The 20,249-nt window shown below is 34.8% G+C and overlaps 1 protein-coding gene across 1 annotated transcript in view; it reads left to right on the top strand.

Annotated features, from left to right (window-relative positions):
* The window catches only part of LOC130443596 (protein kinase C), a 67,366-nt gene that overhangs the window by 14,759 nt on the left and 32,358 nt on the right, over positions 1–20,249 (top strand). The window contains exons 4-6 of the mRNA XM_056778348.1: positions 9,266–9,297; positions 17,480–17,550; positions 18,783–19,017. Coding sequence (XP_056634326.1) covers positions 9,266–9,297; positions 17,480–17,550; positions 18,783–19,017 — 338 coding nt within the window. The remainder of the gene's footprint in view (positions 1–9,265; positions 9,298–17,479; positions 17,551–18,782; positions 19,018–20,249) is intronic.

Here is a 20,249-nt window from a genome sequence, read left to right as displayed (position 1 = left end):
CTTATATAGATAAGGTTGTGTGGCTGCAGCTCTAATCGGCGTTGTATTTTGTGGCCGTGAGCCGGCAGCTGAAGACCTGCGGGTAATATTGGATAAAAAACGGTAATACGGATTGGAAACAACAAAGGAACTAGTAAATAGAATAGATCTGGGTAAAGTTTACGAAAAATTACACTATATTGAGAATATATTACCAGGCATAACCCTGTTCTTTTTTTCGTTCTGTTTCACAAATAAATAGAAAATTAAAATTTCCGCAGAACAAAAAAGGAGTTAAAAACTTGGTATCGAACAACTTCTTAAAAAAATCATATGATAAAAGTGTTGAAAAGTAATTTTGTAGGCAACACACATCAAAAGAAAAGTTTGGACAGAACTTATCAGCGTTAGTAAAGATAAATGTTACCAAAATTTATTTAAACTATTGAATTATTGTTGTCTTAAGGAGGCGATGAAGGAAAGCATGTTTGAATATCAGACTCAGCTAACTGAGTGGTAAGTCGACAAGCTCTCTTTTTTAAAATATCGGAATGAAATTGTGAAAATATTTGACGAAAACGAAACAAGACGATTGGTATGTTACAATTGAGTCGACCAAATAGAGTGACAATATTCATTATTAGTTTTTTTATCATTCCTGATCCCAAGAAAGGTAGCAATTACTTTAATGGCTAACAAATCCATCTTAGTGCCCATTCGCACAAAGAGACTCATTGTTTTGACTGCTCTTGTCAAATTGTTCTAATAGGTTTTAAAAAGAATAGTTCAGTTCAAGAGATATATCGGACATCACGCCAGTTTTATTCCGAGCACACTCGTTGATTAATAGTAGAGATACTGTTTGTTGATCGTTTTCATATTACGTTAACTCTAGTCGACAATATGCATCTCCCAAGACTTCGTGCATTGTCCACAAAACCAGCGATTGCCGCTGTTCAGCGTAATGTTGATGGTGATTTAAATATGTCAATTTATCATCTTGTAACTTGTATCCAATCACTCTGTGGGAAAGTTTTCACAAAAATCAGGGTTTCCGTACCTATAAAATTTAACTTAAGTAGCTTTACATTATCACAATGGACGAAAGGAAAGAATGTCATTGTTTCATTTTTGTTTCAATGTATGAACAAAAAGAACTGTCAAATTTGGAGATAATATGAAAATAACATTACTATCAGAAAAAATAACTGATTGGTGTGCTTCATTGGCCGGTGCAATAATTAGCTCTTATGTCTCTGAAATGGTGCTGTTCAAAAGGTTACTTTGAGTGGTGAGCGGTATGGAGTCATGGTTACTAACTTCTTTGTTTCTTATTTGAAGGTATTAACGTTGCAGAGTTGTGGTTTCTTAAGTATAGAGAAAAATTTTAAACGATGTGCCAAACAATTTACTACAGCTAACATTTGACCAACTATTCATTTCACAAAATGTACCTGTTAACTGGACACCTCGTTAATACGACTTGTCACCATTAGATTATTTCGTTTGCAAATAAACCAAAATTACTGGAATACAGCCTGCAATCCTGCAAAAAGTGGCAATTGTTATATTAATTTATGTCCTACATTATCAATCAAATCTAGAAAGTGAAAAAGTTAATTGAAAAAAAAAACAAATGCTACGTGTGAACGTAGCCAAATTAAACTACTTTGTAAAATGAAATCTACAAAAATCTGTAATGAATATGTATAAAAGAGGGTATACTGTATTTTCAAGTTAAACAAAATTATTCCAATTGCAGCATTGACTCACTCTTTATTTAATGTTGAATATAAAAAATATTCTAAATTAGGGGCATAATACCTTTCAAAACATTTCTTTTTAAATATTTGCACATTCTCCACCACTGCATATTCGTTATAGTTTTTGGCCGAAAAGTTAATGTTAATTCGGCGCCATTTCTCAAGATGTTTGCAATTGGATTGACTACATACTTTTTGAAATAATAAAATTATTATTAGTCTGATTCTGACTTAAATAGATTTTTCCACATCTGTAGTTTTATTGGAAAGTATTTTTTACATACCAAATAATATACAATTTCTTAGACCTCTCATATATGTTTATGTTTCCAAATTGTCTTGATTTTAGGTTTCTTCTTGCGTCTTTCAAAAATTTAAAAAAAAACTAATTTTACAGAGATCTATATATACATTATGAATATCAAAATAAGAATAAAATCAAAATAGAAATTTGTTTTAATAAGAAACATGAATTTTTCCTTAGTTCTTACATCTCAAATATGTAGTAGCAGTAATCAATTGAATTATTTGTAGTTTTATTAGAATTTACAAAATAGATCTATAAATTTTACTTAAAATATTCAGGTCTTGTTTATCATTTATAGATTTTTTGTTCTTATGAATGTGAACCATTTTTGTTTCTGTGTTTTTTTGATGTTTTATGGTTCATTAATGCAGTTTTATTTTTTTTATCGTATTTTTGACCTTTTGTCCATTTTCTAAATACTGAAATGTCTGCCCCATACAGTATCTATTAACCCTTTTCTTGAATATGTTCTTAGTTCATAGGTGTGGGCGGCCGTTGAGCACATAGGCCTTCAGATAGGCCCGTCGTGTCTCATTTGACGTTACCAAAGTCCGATGTCCTTTGGGAAGCCGGTCAGACGCTTTGACTTGAACCCTTTGATGTCGTTAGGCAGGTTGTGGGGTTTGACCAGGTGTTTAAACCGCGCCCGTGTGAGTACAGGGCACTCACAGATAACGTGGTTGGCAGTTTCATCCTCCTCCATGTACCAGCGGCAACCCAGATCATCCGTGATGCCCATGGTGTGAAGGTAACGTCTTAGATGACAGTGTCTGGCTAGAAGTCCGGTCACGCGCCTATTTTGATACAGAAGTCGTTTGGTGAGAAACGAACGGGGTCCATCTATATGGGCCTTCGCTTGTCTAATACCAGGCGTCTCCATCCATCTCTGCCGATAATGCCTTGCGAGAAGGCTGTTGAGAGACATGATAACAGCACTTTTGGCAACACCAAGAATTGATTCTGGGCCCATTTGTGGGTTCGCCGATCTCAGTCTGGTGAGTGAGTCTGGCTTCGTCGTTGCATTTGTTGCCCGAGTAACCGGGCACATAAACAAACTGGATCTTGCAGCCATCACTCGCCAGATTTTGAAGGACCCGTATACTCCAGCACTGGCCTACCTTTTCAGCCGTTATAGCTTTTATGGTACCTCTGCTGTCTGTGCAGATGGAAATTACTGTGTTTCTGTGGCGTCGATTGTGTATTGCACGTCCGCATTCCATCACAGCGAATACCTTGGCTTGGAAGACGGTAGCGTGTTCCCCACGCGCTTATATATACAGTACTTTTCAGATAAAAGTATCCAACTTTAATAACTTTTGTAATACTGGTATTTAGAAAAAATCCAAAAACACGTCAATTTATGTTGGAAGGAGCAAGCATTATGGCTTATTTACTGGAAAAGCCACCCCCTCACCCCTAGCAGCATCCCCTTTATTTTTTTAAATCACTTGTCATATTTTTTATGTAAAATTTGGATACTCCTCTTTGAGCTGATTTCAAAAATGTATAATACTTGTAGATATATATATATATATATATATATATATATATATATATATATATTATTCCTCCTAAAACCGTCTGTGTACCAGATGACTCCACTATTCAATGTAGCGGGCTTGGAATCTCCATTCCACTCCTCACGATCAATGATGTGTGCCTCCAAACTTCTATTATCAACGGTCGGAGGCGTCATTTGATCGCTGCCCATCGAAATGATTCACCTGTGGCCTGCGCCAGATTTTTGCGTGGCCAAACCGATCCAACCCGCATTTCTTTGTGGATGTACAACAATTTTATCGCAAGATCCAGGGGTGGAAGGCCTCAAGAGCCCTGTTATACTGAGGCACACAAGAAGTTGGACTTTGTCCAGTCTCGTTTTTCTTTCTTTTTCCGTGTAGGGCCCCATATGTGAGAAAAGTTTTGACCATTGAGATATAAATCCAGTGGAGGGTCTTAGGTGGAAGACCCCATGTACAGCCAAAGGCCCTTCTGCATGCCCAGAGATCGCAGGTGGCCTTTTTTATTTTATTGTCCACGTGTTTGTGTCACAGCAGCTTTGTATCCAGAGTTACAGGTATTTTACAGCTTTAGAGAACGTAAGAGTCACACTGCCCACGAGACATGGATATATACCCTCCCAGCCCGGTGATTTGTAGAAGGAAAGGGATTTGACAGCTTACCCTACTACAGTTTATTACCTTTTTGGCCGCGACGTAGTCCGTGTGAATCGGAACTCGAATATTGGCCAGTCGATCGTTATTCGAGTGGAAGCCCGGTGTGTTTGAAGCAAGATTTTCAGGGTCTTCCTCTTTGTGTAACCGCTTTCCGGAAAGGATATTGAGCTCACTTTGTGTAGTGATTCCTGGCTAGAGCCTTGCAGAGACGCACTGTCGGGAATGTCTTGGTGACACCCTCGCAGAACTTCCACCAGCTTTGTCTCTTGGAATCTCTGAGAATTTTTTTGTACTGTCTTTGAGCGTTGTGTAACGCCTCCATGTCAGCGTGGTAAATCGAACGCTCGGCCTTGTGCAAGAGCCTGCTTGTTGTTTTCCGGTGTTCCTCCGTAGAGTAGTTCCACCAAGCACGATACATTCCTGGTTAGAGAGTGCAGGCGCGCGGATTGTCACAGGGAACGCAGTGAAGTAGCGTGCCCTCAGCTTGACCCAGGCCTGTGACCGTGCCTCTAAAGGTCCTGCGTTCTTGGATTAGAGCTACTTTTGTGTCAAGTTCGTTGAGTCTCTTATACAGAACGGCGGTTGAAGCCGTGCTGAAGATTGACCTGTAAGAATTTTATGGGCATGCAATATAAAAGTAGGACTTATTGAGGCGGCGCCTGAGTTTCCTTGAGGGGGAGAGGTGTACACTTGCTAGTCCACCTTGCTGGAGGCAGCATCCATGACGGCTGTATCCGGCTTCTCTTCTTTGGCAGAAGCTAATTGGTTGACAGTAGACTCCCCAATGGTTTCTCCGGGGTCCTTGGTGGAGACGGCCTTGGATTTGCCAACTTCTTACCGCCCAGCTATTGAGATTGAGGCTTTGGAGATGCTATAATATAGTGAGCCTTCGCCCTCTTTAATAGCCGACTTGTTGTCGATTCCCAGCTCTAATCTCCCAGCCCGGTGATTTGTAGAAGGAAAGGGATTTGACAGCTTACCCTACTACAGTTTATTACCTTTTTGGCCGCGAAGTAGTCCGTGTGAATCGGAACTCGAATATTGGCCAGTCGATCGTTATTCGAGTGGAAGCCCGGTGCGTTTGAAGCAAGATTTCCAGGGTCTTCCTCTTTGTGTAGCCGCTTTCCGGAAAGGATATTGAGCTCACTTTGTGTAGTGATTCCTGGCTAGAGCCTTGCAGAGACGCACTGTCGGGAATGTCTTGGTGACAGCTCTAATCTGAGGCTTTTAGCCTCTTCTTTGCGCTCTCATACTCTTTATTGGGAGCAGGCCAGGATTTTGCCTTTCCAGGACCCTGTGTGTGTCCTGGTCGGATTGATATCTTCTGCCGGTATGATCGCTCGGGGAAGACGTAAAACGGAAGGTCTTCTGCCGTCACTGTGACACCTTTCCTTTTTGTTAGATTCCATCGTGTTCCCATGACTAGCAAGGGAATATCGGTCCGCAGAGCCCCGCATGCCACAGTAAGGCTAGGGTACTGTAGAATTTCGCCATGTTTTGCGCACACTTCGTTCTATACACCTGATTTGGGCCCATGAAACTGAATCGTCCTTGGCACCAGCCTCCTTTCTAGTGTCCACAAAGGTGGGCCCGAGGAGGGCAGCCGATGAGCCCTCTCACCAACGTCAAGGCCCAACGGCTCCTTGAAGGGCTCTTGAATATGACGTTTATCTTTTTTTCCGGATAATTATTTTCAATGCAGCCTTTGCTTTTTGAATATCAAAGCATCTAAATTTAGGATCTGATAGATGGATAGATCTATCAGTCAAAATTATCATCACTGATGTTTTTTGTGACATAGGATGACATGAATTAAAGTTATCTTGAGGACCATGTTATAGACTATAGAAATAATTTAATTGATTACTGCTATATTTGAGATGTAAGACCTTTGTAAAAATTCATGTTTTTTATTAAAACAAATTTCTATTTTGTTTTTATTTTTATTTTGGTTAAAAGTACATTATCGGTACTATCGGTAAAGTTTTTGCCCACCCTATAGTATACATGATACACAACAAATAAAAACAATTCGATTTTGATATTTATAGATATAGATATAGATAACGGCCGGTTTCATAATTTCACTCTAACTGACATTTTAACTAAAGGTTCATTTAGATTAAAGGGCTCATCATCTTATTTATTAAAGTGAATTGGTCTCATAATAGACTTATAACGGTCTCTCAAGTAAAGGTTCCTTTAAGACAATAGAAGGTTGACAATCTGGTCTTTTTCAATATGTGTCGTTAGAAAAAGAAACAATATGGAACGTGGGAATGAGTGTTATTTTGTCGCTAATATTTCTTTTGGCTGCATCTTTGGTGGCGTGCTATTGTGTTTTGTATTTGCCAATTTAATTTTTCATTTCTAGTTTTCATTTTAATTATTCTATACAATAATTATTTTTATTATTTTTTAACGAAGTATTAAAGGTTTTTCATGATTGATGCATAATTTTTATGTATACGACGTTCCTTGTTCATTATTGTATAAATTTTCAGCGTTTTCAATTTTTGTCATAAGATATCTTTGAATGCGATATCCACTGTCACCCACTAAAAGTGTCGTTTCTTAAAGCACTCTTATTGAATATTGTCTAGTCGTGAACGGAACCTGGCCAACGAGCTACAATGTTACAAATCCGAAGTGGAGCATCGGATACAGTTTGTTCGTTTATTGCAAAAAAAGCCTTTTCGGCTCCTAAAAATTTCTGCGTTTTCGCCGCTAGTGTTAGTATAAGAATTAAGTAGCAATCAATTGCACCCATTGTTAACGGGAAATTGGCTATTCGATTCATCCTGAATTTTATTCAATAATTTAGCAAATGTGCGCTTGGTAACACGAAATCGTTCAAAAAAATCCAAGTCGTTATTAAAAAGACATCTAGGTCAGATTAGACTTCAAACATGGCATATGTTTGCATGTGACGTTTGCCGCTAATTATCTCACCAATTCTCATGGAAACCATTGGGATCTGTGCACGGATACTGGGCTTTTAATAGTTTGACTTCGTCGAATACGCTAGTCGGATTATTGAAACCAAGTTTAATTAATTATTTTTTGCTTAATAACTAGTTTTTCCAAAGTGGTGTATTGAGTTATTTAACTGGATAAAGAAGACTTTGATATGCTAAAGTGAAACATTGCTGACTTCACCTTAATGTTCAAATTATAAGAACATCATAAATAAACATCAATCATAAAACGCGCGTCTTAATTTAATGCCAACTTTAAATTTAAAGCTTCATTTAAATGTATTATAAAAACGAACTTAAGAATATAGTAATAATAAATCGACAGTCTAGAATTGTTAAATATCTAAATTTTTGATTCATCGATATAACACCTTTAGGCTTTTATTATTTCGGTGCACAATTTTTGCATTCCCTGTAACAATTCCGACAAATTATCGTCGTCTATTTGGTTTCATTTTTCAGGATATTCCAAAGATGAGAAGTGGAAGTAGGACACTACTTTCTGACTTCCCTGTGGAATTTGTCCCACAATCACTTAATCGGGTTGATGTCAGGCGACTGTGACGGTCAAATCATTACATTTAGTACATTCTTTATTTGCAATTCTTTGGTATATTCTTTGCATAGTTTCTAGAAATGTTTGGGATCGTCGTGCTAGAAGATAAATTTTCTGCCGATCAGGCGCTTGCCAGAACGTACTACATTTTCCTCTAATATTATTTATAGTTTTTTTTTCAAAATGCCTTCAATATTTACGAGGTCTTCAGTCGCCCTTTCGTCGTCCAAAACATCCCCAAACTATCACCGAGCCTCCGCCGTGTTTTACAGTCGGGATTACACAATTACACATCCGTTCTCCCTTTGACCTATGCACAAATACTCTTCTTTTAAACTTAAAAACCTCAAACTTTGACCTCATCACTCACACATAAAACTATTTGCCGTTTTTCATGTGTCAATTTTTTATGTTCTTTAGCCCACTGAAACCTCTTAATTTTATTTTGACGTTTCAAATGAGAAGAAAAAAGGCCAGTTTAACTTAATCTCCTTTTCACTATAAAAGTACTCAAAAGCATATCCCTAGATTCATTGACCTGAGCTGCTATCTCTGGGCTCGTGTGTTGTCGATCTCGTTTACTGATCAATGCAATACGTTTATCCTCAGCGAATGTGGTTTTTTGAGGTCGCTCTGAACGTTTTATGTCGCCAAAGCTTCAGGTGGATGCGTACTTTTTTACGTTATGGACCAAGGAGTACCGAGATATTTCTAATTCGGCTAGAATGGTACCGTTACTTTTGCTTAATCTATGAAAACTTGCGATTAATGCACGAGTTTCCACCGATAGTTTCTTACAAGTCTGAATTTGTCAGAACGAAATCAATTCGTATACGAACTTCGAAAAATATGTCTTGGTCCAAAAAGTATAAATTATAGCATGTTCTTGCGTCTCACAGGGCTAACTGGGACTAAACTCCGATCATAAACACCGAAGATTTACAGTTGAAGAATAATAAACAAATCAGCCGGTACTTACAAATTTTAATTTGTTGCACTCAAATTATAAGCATGCGCTGGTATAAAGTAAACAAATATCGGGCATTATTAATTTTAGTATGTTAATGTTAGTAAGCCACTGTTTCGACCTCCGCTTAACAATATAAAAAATTTGTTTATTATTTTGAAATTTAAAGAATGAGTTATGGAGTGGGCAAAAGCTTTTGATCGGTAGTGGCTATTGTTATAGAGCACTCTAGTAATACAACATTTTAGAGACCTAATTACCATTCTGGGTAAATTTTTTGCTGTTTTCTAGAAGAACTGAAGTAAAAAAGTATGTCCTAATTTTTTTCTACATCAAGTATATTTGGGTATGAAAGAAAAAAGATATTTATTGTAATAATCACATAGATAAACAAATAATTGGCATTGAATTGTAATATTCTACTATGCTAAGCTCAATTTACAAAGGCTACCGTTAAATTTATATAGCGTATGAGTGCCTAGATTTTAGTTAGCACCCAGGGTGGCACTAACTTAGATAATGGTGGTTTTATTTTCAGGGGTTTGGGCAAGCAAGGCTATCAATGTCAAGGTATGATTTACGTTCAAGCATGTTCGATGTGTCAGTGTACATTTTTTAGCTGAAGCTTTGCTTTCCTACTTTACATAATCCTTGTTAATTATTCATTAATTATACGAGGTGTTTCAAAAAGAATCGTCCGATTTAGAAACATCGTAGCTATTTACCTGTGAATCAGATGAGGTAAAATAAAGTACTGCTAAAATGGTTTCTAATGGTTTCAATTTCGTACCATTGATGGTGTGGAAAAGATAATGGTTATTTTGTATCACGCATAGCGACACAAAAATACCACAATGTAAGAATATGGGGAACCAAGCAACCACATCACATTGTACAGCATGGGCCAAAAAGGGGCCACATTGAACACCTGTAAATGGTATGTAAAAAACTTCATTAGTCACTCTTTAATATAAAAGTAACTTTATATTCATATGATCATTAATTTTGAAAATATAAACCTACATTATCGGAAAATTCTTTTTGAAACGCCCTGTATGTGTAGGTGGTTGTGAATATTCTGTCCATTGATTTTTTTATTCTATTAATGAATTCATATTGACAACAGAAAGTGAACTGATATGGAATCATATATTAATTGAAGAGTTTTCAGGTGCTAAGCATTATTTTATGCCTGAAAACTTTTAATTGAAATACTTATTTCTCTTCATTTCCATTAACTATCGCATCAGAATGTAAGGAATATAGAAAATTAATATTTTCGCCAAAGGTTTCGCATCAACTTGAAAAATAATGTAGAAGTAAGTAATTAAGTGCGTTACGTACTTTAGAAAAATAATTGAGATCAATATTCATTTACAAACTATCCTTATGTGCATGTTTATTGTGATTTATATTTGTGATATTTTATATAAAATTAAAAATAACGTAATATTCTTCTTCTTTATTCCAAAGCCATATATAGATTTATTTCTGGCTGGGAAACTCCCTCTTTTCTAAAATGCACTCGTGAGTAAAAAAATCGACTCAAGTCGCACACTCGCTGTCAAAAATCTAGAAAAAAATCTGTAGCTTCCATTCTTTTTTTGATTTTAGCATGTCAAAGCCATTAGTCTTAGCTTTATGAGTGGTCTATGTTGTTATTTCTTGGTAAAAAAAATATCAAACGAAAAAGAATCTTAACCAATGAAACCAATAACAGCTTCCAATCGTTTTTTTATGTATCGAATAGTTTCTTTATTCGATGTTGTCTTATTCTTCAGTGAGCGCCGTTTTGAGGTCCGATTTCGTGGCTAGTATAGGATTCATAGATCTAACATACAACTTAATAGGGTTCAAGTCCGGGCTACGCGTTAGCAAATCCATAAAGTCGTCCTCCCCTATCGCTACTATGCTGTCACACTCTACTTTCATCTGAGAAAAGAACAGACCCCATTGTTTATCATTCCAATTAACATGTTCTTTGGCAAATCGTAGATAGACTGCTTGGTGGGCTGGGGTTACTTTGGGGTCATAAGCCTTTTTGGCTTAAGGTTAGCTGCCTTTTGTCTTATTCTGACTTTCCAACCACTCCTCATATCTCTCTTGGATATGCAACTTTTTCTTCCGGAACGGCGTCTTTGATAAAAGTAAGTTAGCCCTAATTAGCACTATTTTAAACGCGCATCAAAAGGGTGGTCACCGATCATAACCTAACAATTACAATATTTTATATCATTTTAAAGCTTATACCATTAGCTTTAAGATCTTACCAATGAAAATATAATTTAGATTTCAATTTTTTTGCCATTGACTTATACGATGGCAAGGATGTCGCTTTATTCTCACGAGTGTAGTTTAAATCACCATTTTAATTCCAATATTTACGAAATCCTACACAGTATTAGATTCCATATTAGTGTCTTGCAGTTGATTTCAATTTATATTACGGATATTTAAATATATATATATATATATATATATATATATATATATATATATTATTTTGGTTAGTGGTTATTGCATGATACGTTAATATTAATTTAACTACCCTATTGCTCTCTAATTATTTTTTTAATTTGCAGCACCACAGGCATGGCTCTTCTTAGCTTTTTAATTTTGTTGTAAGTTTATTTATTACTTACTCTTTTTTGTTAAAGTTTTTTTTCTTTTTGTTTTCTTGCAACTCACCAAAAGCGACATTTTACGTGTTTCCCACAAATTTATTTATGAATCTGTCCAAGATTTTATATTTTGGTGTTGTATTTAAGATAAAGACTCGTCCATATTTTAGGTATTTTATGTTTTAAATAGTCAAACAAGTATGGGCCTTTCCTCTTGGCCTACCATGAGATGATAAATATAGTCCAGGAGCCAGTGACAGATTTTCATGATCAAGTATCTCCCAATCAAAATTCGTGAAATGCATTAGGGATTTATATTATAAATAGTCGTGACTGTCAGATACGACTCCGCTGTCGGGGCAGGCAGTGGCAGCGTCACACGCATCGAGAAAAAAAGTTGTTTTAGTCATTTGCACCTATTTGAAAATTTGTCAGATTATAGTTTACCTAATATTTTTAAGGAAAAATAAAGTCAGCTGACCATAACATGGTTTTTTGGCTCAAGCTAAAATTTATTTCTTTTTTTTTATAGAATAAATAAGTATTTTTTTCAAAGTCAATTTTTGCGATAAATCGTAATATTTCCGAAACAGTTGAAGATAGGTATAGGACATTATGTCTAGAATTTTCTGGAGAATGCGAAAAATGAATAATAGACAGTTGATATTGACCACTGTCACATGACACACCCCGTATAAAATTAATTGTTTTGAAGAAACTGTGCATTCAAAATTACTAATCAACGTGTCCAAGCGTTTTCCCCAGACGTTCTCATTTCTTTATTAACGAATTTATTCCATTTCACCATTATATTATTCCAAATGAGAATAAAGTGTAAATATTTGTTTAATAAAAAATTAAAAGTGTATACGAAGTCATAGAATGGTCAAATATTTTCAATTTTTTGTATTATGATGGAAATATGAATGAATTTTACTGCAATAGAAAGTAAATATACTTTTTATAGTAAGCAACTACTGTTGACGTAAAATGTCGCTGATCTTTACTTTCACTGTTACATTCAAATGATATGTTTTTCGTATTAATGTATAATTTTAAAAAATCTTGAAATTATTTTCGATGTATTTCTAGCCTTGAAATCTCCGCACGTTATATTTTTTTTATATTTTTGGCAAGTTCAACGCATTACTTAATTTTTTCAAGTTTATAAATTTCAATATCACGAATTTAGTTAGTGAATTTATGAGGACAGAATAACCGCTTCCGGATATAAAATGAGTTACATTTATTTACAAATAAATATTAGTGAGTTTGTTTAATATCAAACTATTTTTCCAGTCTAAGCGAATTTATATCAATATCAATACGAAATTCACATTATCGGTAACGATTCGCTTATACAGACAACAATTAAAAAGATAATTAACTCTTGAAATTTATTTCTATCTAAAAGTCGTAATGCGTTTGTCGGTTTGACAGGTAACAGGTTAAAAGATAACCGTTATATATGGAGGACAACTGTCGACTTTCGCGAAGCACGTACCTTCAACATTAATTATGTTTCAAATTAATAAAAAACTGAATAACATTAGAAGTACCTACCGTCCAGAAAATTCAAACAGGATTTTATTAACACGTTGACGGCGGCTGTCGAAGGGTATTCGACAGTGGTACCCCTTCCCAAAACTTGACTGTCGACGACCTTTCTGTATCAGTCTAGCCAACTGCAAGAAAGAAACTCTTAAACTTTCTCCTTCCTTTTTCAAACAGTTCTGCTTATACCTGTGCCACCCCACCCGTCACCAGATTTTTTTAAATTTTTCTCTGGAGATTTATCACTAAAGATTAGTTTCGTAATCTATATATTTTTTCTCATTTGTACAATATAATTATGTTATTGAAAAAATGGATTATATGAATATAGTTATGCTATATATATTTTTAAAAAACTTCGTTCATTTCCACTATTCACACATCTATAAAATTCTTATTTCTTATCTTTTCAAGTGATTAGTGAACCTAATGGTGGCCATCGAACAACCTTCCACAAGAAATTTTTCGCAGTAAAAAAAATCGTTGAAAAAGGTTATGGCCTTGGGTAATTCTGTTACCTCATACAACTTAGCCGCCAACAAGTTAATTAAACAAGAAATTTAGACTAACATCCCACACTAATAGCTAATTTTTGCAGAAAAACCCCAAAAATTGAAGAACAAATTTTTGCATTTCGGTCATTAGAAAAAAATCTCTTTATACTCACCTCACTTGTCTAGGCCAGTTTAAAGTCGACGTTCTTCAAGAGAGTACTGGTGAATATAATTAACCAAGTAGAAGTGTATTGGGTTTTTCCATAAGTATGGAGACTACCCCTTCAGATATGTAAGTTATCTGTCAAAGTTAAAAAACGCATTTATTTTTGCTTTTGGTCTATTGCCTATTAGACCTATAATTTTAAATCGCGCTTAACCATGTATCTAAAAATAAATTTCTTTTTGGTCTTGTAAACTTTATTCTAAAGTTTTTCTAGAAATTGCTTTCCTTGCAATAAAAAGTAATATATTAAGGACAACCCAAAATAAGACATGAGTCGCCCTAATTTCATTAGGGTCTAAGGATAAGTTTTTGTAAATTTGACATCAAATTCATAATCTGCAACCTCGAAAACCTTGGAAGTAACATGTAACTTCATTGCTTTTTGAAGTATAAGTTGAAATGCAAAGGGGTGGTTATAAGAGGGTGAAGGAGAGAAGCTTTTGGAAGTGATATGTTACCTTATTGATTCATGAGTATGGGCTATTTCATGCAAGGGGGTAAAGGTGGTAAGTCATTTTCTTAATTTTGACATTGAATTTGTGGCCAGTAATCCAAATACCCCCGAGTGCGAGATTTCAGATCTATGACTTGAATTTTTTAGCTTTGGTCAGCTTTTTAAGATTTGGCCCCATTATCTTGAATATTTGTAGGCTAGAAATGATATATGAGGAGGCTTACATTGCGAGTAAAATATGAGAAATACTTATAGACCCATTTCTATAAACCATTTCGTGGACTTTTCTGAAAGAACTGTAATACGAGCGATCAGCAGCTTAATGGTTTTTCAACCATGTTTGAAATCAGCATTTCAACCGTTATTGCCGATAGAGCAAGCACAAAAAGATAATACCTATTATACTTCGAGTGGTTCGGGTGGTGTCTGCTGTATGAAGATGCCTGTGAATATTTATCTTGAACTGTATGTTGTAGTGTTCGGGAAAGACGTGACTTGATAGCTGATTCCACAAGCTTCCACTTTTCTAAAGAAAGGAGTTAAATTGACGTTCTGGATGTCTGCAGGCGATCTCAATGCTCATGCGCCACTTCTGCTTGTCGAGTAGGTCTTGCAGATACTGCCCTAAATGGGATTATGTTGGACAGCTCCGAAAATCATTTGCCGTGGTAGTATCGGTAAAACAGTGTCAGGTCAGCGATCTTTCTTCTATGCTCTGAGCTGACCCAAGTTTCTGGTCAACTATGGATCTTCTATAAGCCGAGTTCAAAATATGCGAGCAATATTCCAAAGATGAATGAATCTGGGCCTTGTAGAGGATTAGAAACTGTTGCGGATTGTATAGTTCGGCCGACTTTGCCAAGACATATTGCTCCCAACTGAAACATCCGACAAGCGAAGACTCAGAGACATTTTTGAGTGATGATCTAGTTAAGGCATATTTTTTAGAGATTGTTGTGGATGCTCTACTAAGACCCATCCGTGACAATTCGCTCTGATCGCGGTTCCAAGGAGGTGGTAAAACGCTCTCAATATAATTTAATATCGGATAAATTAGATATCTTATTCGTATCGCTCATATTAGCAAATTTATTCTCGATTGAATTTTTTTTTCAATTTTCTCGCTACATGTCCAATGTATGAGTATTATAATATCAACTCCATAGGTACATGAGTATTTGTGGTCATTTTATATAAATGAAAAACATTATTCACCTTTAAAGCACATCCTCAAAAAAATACTTAGAAAACCTGTCTAGCACTGCAGAATCCGACTATTCGTTATAGAAAGCTAACAGAAACATAAACCAACCATTTCTACCACAATTAAGTTAAACAGAAGCGGTAAAAATAAATCAAGGGACAGAGGCCTCATTACCTAAACACCAGAAAAGAAGTAAATGTAATTATAAGAAGCAACTTTCATCCTATTAAGGCCCCAGATTATGATCTCATCACAGGAAAACTAGTGATGAAACTTATCTTAAATGCAACCCTACGTCTAGGATACTTTCCCCAGGGGAAAGTTGTCTAAACCACCCTTATCATCTAACCTGGAAAACCTAATAACGTCACTATCTACATACGTATCCACCAGACATCAAATGATGACGCAAATTTAATATATAAAGCCAAATGTGGAGATAAATTGGTTTCTGTGTACCAACCTTTACTACTATAATAGATTTAATTTTTTTGTTAAAGGATATAGTTAGATGTAATATTACTCTATGCATGCTGCAATCAATACTGAGTTTGAGATAGTTGATAAGGTGAATATTAATTCATTCATTTACATTCAACGGACACGTCTCACACGCACGGTCTTAAACCTCTACTCTCTCTTCCGCTCTTTTAATTGCTCCGAGTTTAAAACTTTATCACATGGCAATAATATTCAAAACGAGCATATATTCCATTTGATATTAAATCATCTTTATTCCAATATGAATTTTGGTCATCATCAGATTGCTCTTATATTATTATTATCTCGACCCAGACTTAAGCAAATTTTTTAAAATTTTAACATGCATCTTTTAATACTTGGTAAGAACGACGAAAGTGGTATGGGACTAGCAGTGCCAGAATCACTAGTATCAGAACTTATTAAGGGTTTTCGAAAACTATGATCAGGTTAATCTATTGATGATCTGAATGTAGGGAAAGTAATCAGGATCCCGTTCCCTGTGGTTAGGAAACTGAACGAGATAATCGGATCTTTTTTAGTCAGTTTTCGTCGGTAAGTGGCATTAGCTGATAGGTTGTTTGTTTTAACATCAAAAGTATGGAGGGAATAAGTATCCAGCTGTATACAATAAAAAACAGTGGAAAAACCTTCCAGAAAAGAGCTGGTCTAGATAAAGAGTATGGTATGAATATAGAAATTGTAAAGGAATTGAATTATGCCGAATTAAAAAATTCCATATTATGGTTCATTATTGAAAATTTCAACTATTTGCGTTGTAAATAAGTATAAAAAATTGTAGATAATATTTGGCGTTTAAAATTAACCCTGATGATAATTGGTGCCACCCTTATTTAAAAAATTTCGAAGGACTTTTTCATATACACAGATTGTTCTTCTCTCTACCCCCCATATTAAAAGTTATAAATCTCGTATATGGTTATTTTTGATTAATTCTTGTAGCAGCCTAACTGGCAGATTACTGACGCTTAAGATGCTTGTACATTTTTGGTTTTTTGGTACAAAAATAACCGAATTAAGGTTTAAACCCAGAACAAATTCATTTGTAACGTACGGAAATGAAGTAATAAAAATTAAAGGTTTTGATGGTTGAATTTTAAATTGTAAATCTCCAATAAAAATCGAACGTTATATTCCCAAAGTTTGATAAAAAATCTCGTTCTGTGTAGGAATATGTAATAAGCTGATAGGTGATCTACTCGATTCCGGATTATTGTTTCCAAAAATTTCTATTCAATTATGTAATATTTATAGTTAAAAAATTCTAAAATGTTACAAACAAACGGATATTAAACCAAAAATACCTCAATATAATTCCTTTCAGTTCATGGAGTGATGGTTTAAGATGATAATGTAAAAATTCGTATTTTTGAATTATAATCGCTTGTGTGTCATTCATGTTGTCATTGTGTGGGAAGAAATAAAAGTACATACTTCAAAAATCAAATCTGCAATTAATGAGTGTTGTTCAATAAATGTCACAGACAGTAACATTAATCTGGTGCTAAAGATACTTTTCATGAAATTTGATCATAGTAATATTTTAAATACAATCTGAATGTAAACAGTGAAAGTAACATTCTTTCTAAATGTACATTTTGTATATATACTTAGCTTCGTAACAACAACTGCACTAGTGCGGTGACGGTTTTTATTTATGTATTGTTTTTTTATCATTTTTAACTACCTTTTTTACAGTGTGCACATGCGTTGTTCACAAACGATGTCATCATACCGTAGTTACAAAATGTCCTGGAATGCAGGATGAGGTAAGAGTATTTGATTCAATAACTATATTTTCACTGTAATGCTATTTGATGTAATATCATTTTAAATTCCATTTCAAAATGTGTCTCCTTAGCCGTTTTCCCAATTTGTGACAGAACTTTATGTCCACTCATTATTTATGTCTACACCTCACACTGATTACGTTCGATTCGACTACACGTACCGGCTTTTCCTATTATAGCTACGATGTTTCCTGCTAGGTGGCGCGCCTTGACATATTTTTTGATCGTTTTGTGATAGCGTCTGCGCGTAGTACATGCTGCTATTGAGATATCGAGGTATTCGTGAACTTTTTAGAAAAACTTTGTATAAATATACTTTAGAAGAACAATATTTCACAAATATTATCGAAACTACCATACTTCCATTGCGTTACATCTTATTTAACTTTGATGACGGCGTTGAATCTTGTGATGTGTCTCTACGCCACATTTATCGAAGTCTTTGAATTCTCCTATTGGTATTGCAAGACCAATTCATTTTATACCATAATTCTATGGGCGGTTATTCAGAGATTTTTATTAAATATAATTTATGACACGCAGCCTCGTTTTACTGCAAAATAAAATTCTGATTTCACAGTTTCTTCACTAGTGGGTAATATACATTTCATAATAGCAATTGAATATTTATCTGTATTGACAATACAATTTGCAACGTAGAATCGCCCGATACCTTTGGCCGACATTGACTCCCACACCTCATTTCTTTCACGGAGGATACTCTTGGTCTTATATCATACCAAATTAAAATTGAACACAAAAATTGATACTTTTCAATTAGTGATTAAACACCCATTTGGGTTTTCGTGTATTTGGTGAGATCTTCCGGAAAGTGGAAAGTAATACAAACCAAATGGAGAGGCATGCTCTTCTAGTGTGATTCTGATCCATGACAATGCAGCACCGTGTGCCAATGAGAGAAAAAAACTTAATGACTCGCCTTACAATCTTGATTGCTGCTTAGTGGCAGCAGACTTCATTGCAGGAGAGATGTCTTGTTATGCCAGTTTCATGGTTAACTTTGTAGAAAAATAATTATTGCTATATGAATATTTTGGTAGAAAAATAACTTGTTTTCTGAATACGTCTCTAGGTTATGGTCTATCAGAACTTAAAAAAAAAACCGCAAGAAAAATATTTAAAATCAAAAGTTTCACATGTCATTACCCATTTTATTTAAATTGAATATATAATACGAATTTTCTTTCTAGTCGAATCAACATCAAAGTACTGGCTTCAATGTTAATGTACCACATAGGTTTGTAGTTCACAACTACAAACGTTTTACATTTTGTGATCATTGTGGATCACTCTTATATGGACTAATAAGACAAGGACTTCAGTGCGAAGCTTGTTCTTTAAATGTACATAAACGATGTCAGAAAAATGTCGCCAACAATTGCGGTATTAATACAAAACAAATGGCAGAAATCCTGACACAAATTGGTAAGTAGTTATATGAGGTTGTTGGCGAATATAGTTTAATAAAACCCGATTATAAATTTCAAAAATGGTAGTCAGTACGTAATATAGGTGGCAGCACTGATGATATCTATCTATCTGTAGCTCAACTTGTCGCTAGTTTTATTCAAGTTTCCCATTTGATTAACATGAGAAAATTTCCTTTTTTTCTAAAATTAAATTTACACATAGTTGTTGTTATGCTATCAACCATTTTTGGAATTCATAATCCTAATCCATATAAATATAATACTGACTATTAATTCGGGTATCAATTTTAAGTAATTGTGCAAAAAAAATATTGTGAAATATTTCTCCAAATTTCAAAATTTACTAATTTTCTTAATGACTGTAACTAGTCTTCATGACATGAAAATCAGACATTATTGTAGAGTTTTTCATAAGTTCGAAGACTCAACTTTAAGAATGTAAAATGGGTTTTTGTAGTAAATTGCGTGAACTATGTGTAAATTCAATTTTAGTAAAATGTTAATCAAATGGGGTAGTAAAATAAAAATAGCGACCCCTTAGAGTTGAGCAACAGAGCTCATCTTTGGTGAGGATTTTTTTATATAAAATACAAACATTTGAGAATTTAAGCGGTAAGAATTAAAAAAAAATTTTTTAGCTCCGCAATATATATGCGTTTCATAGTGGGATTGTAGCAAACTTAAACACCAAAGTGTACTATTTTTATTTGAGCTTTCAAATTCTTATGTATTCATCGTCTGGGACTGAAATTAGGATCAAGTACACGAAACTTCTTAGGTATTGGAGAACCAGAGTATCGCCATTCCATCGATTGTTGCTTAGTTTCTGGATCGTTTCATCCATAGTAACAATTGAGTTTAAGAAGTCTACATCATTTTCAAATCGAGCACAGATCGAACGCGATACTTCTACCCTTGCACGCTTTTGGTCAACATTCAAACATTTGGGGATCCATTTTGCAGCAATTTTTCTCATGTCCAAATTGACGTGAACTATATGATGAACGCGTTCGTATGAAATATTCAGTGCTTCAAATATCCGTTTTAGCCCAATTCTATAATTGATATATAATCTGATAAAATCATATCATGAACTGCATCGATATTTTCGGGGACTGACATAGAAACTGGCCTTCCCGATCGGTCATCATCTTCAATGGAAAATTTACCTCTTTTGAAGCTTGCAGTCCAATTTTTCACGGTCGCATACGAAGAACATATCGATTT

This window comes from Diorhabda sublineata, chromosome 4, assembly GCF_026230105.1.
Source record: "Diorhabda sublineata isolate icDioSubl1.1 chromosome 4, icDioSubl1.1, whole genome shotgun sequence".
NCBI classification, from domain to species: Eukaryota; Metazoa; Arthropoda; class Insecta; order Coleoptera; family Chrysomelidae; genus Diorhabda; species Diorhabda sublineata.
Note: the sequence above shows the minus strand (reverse complement) of the source record. Positions and strands in the feature narration are given on the sequence as shown.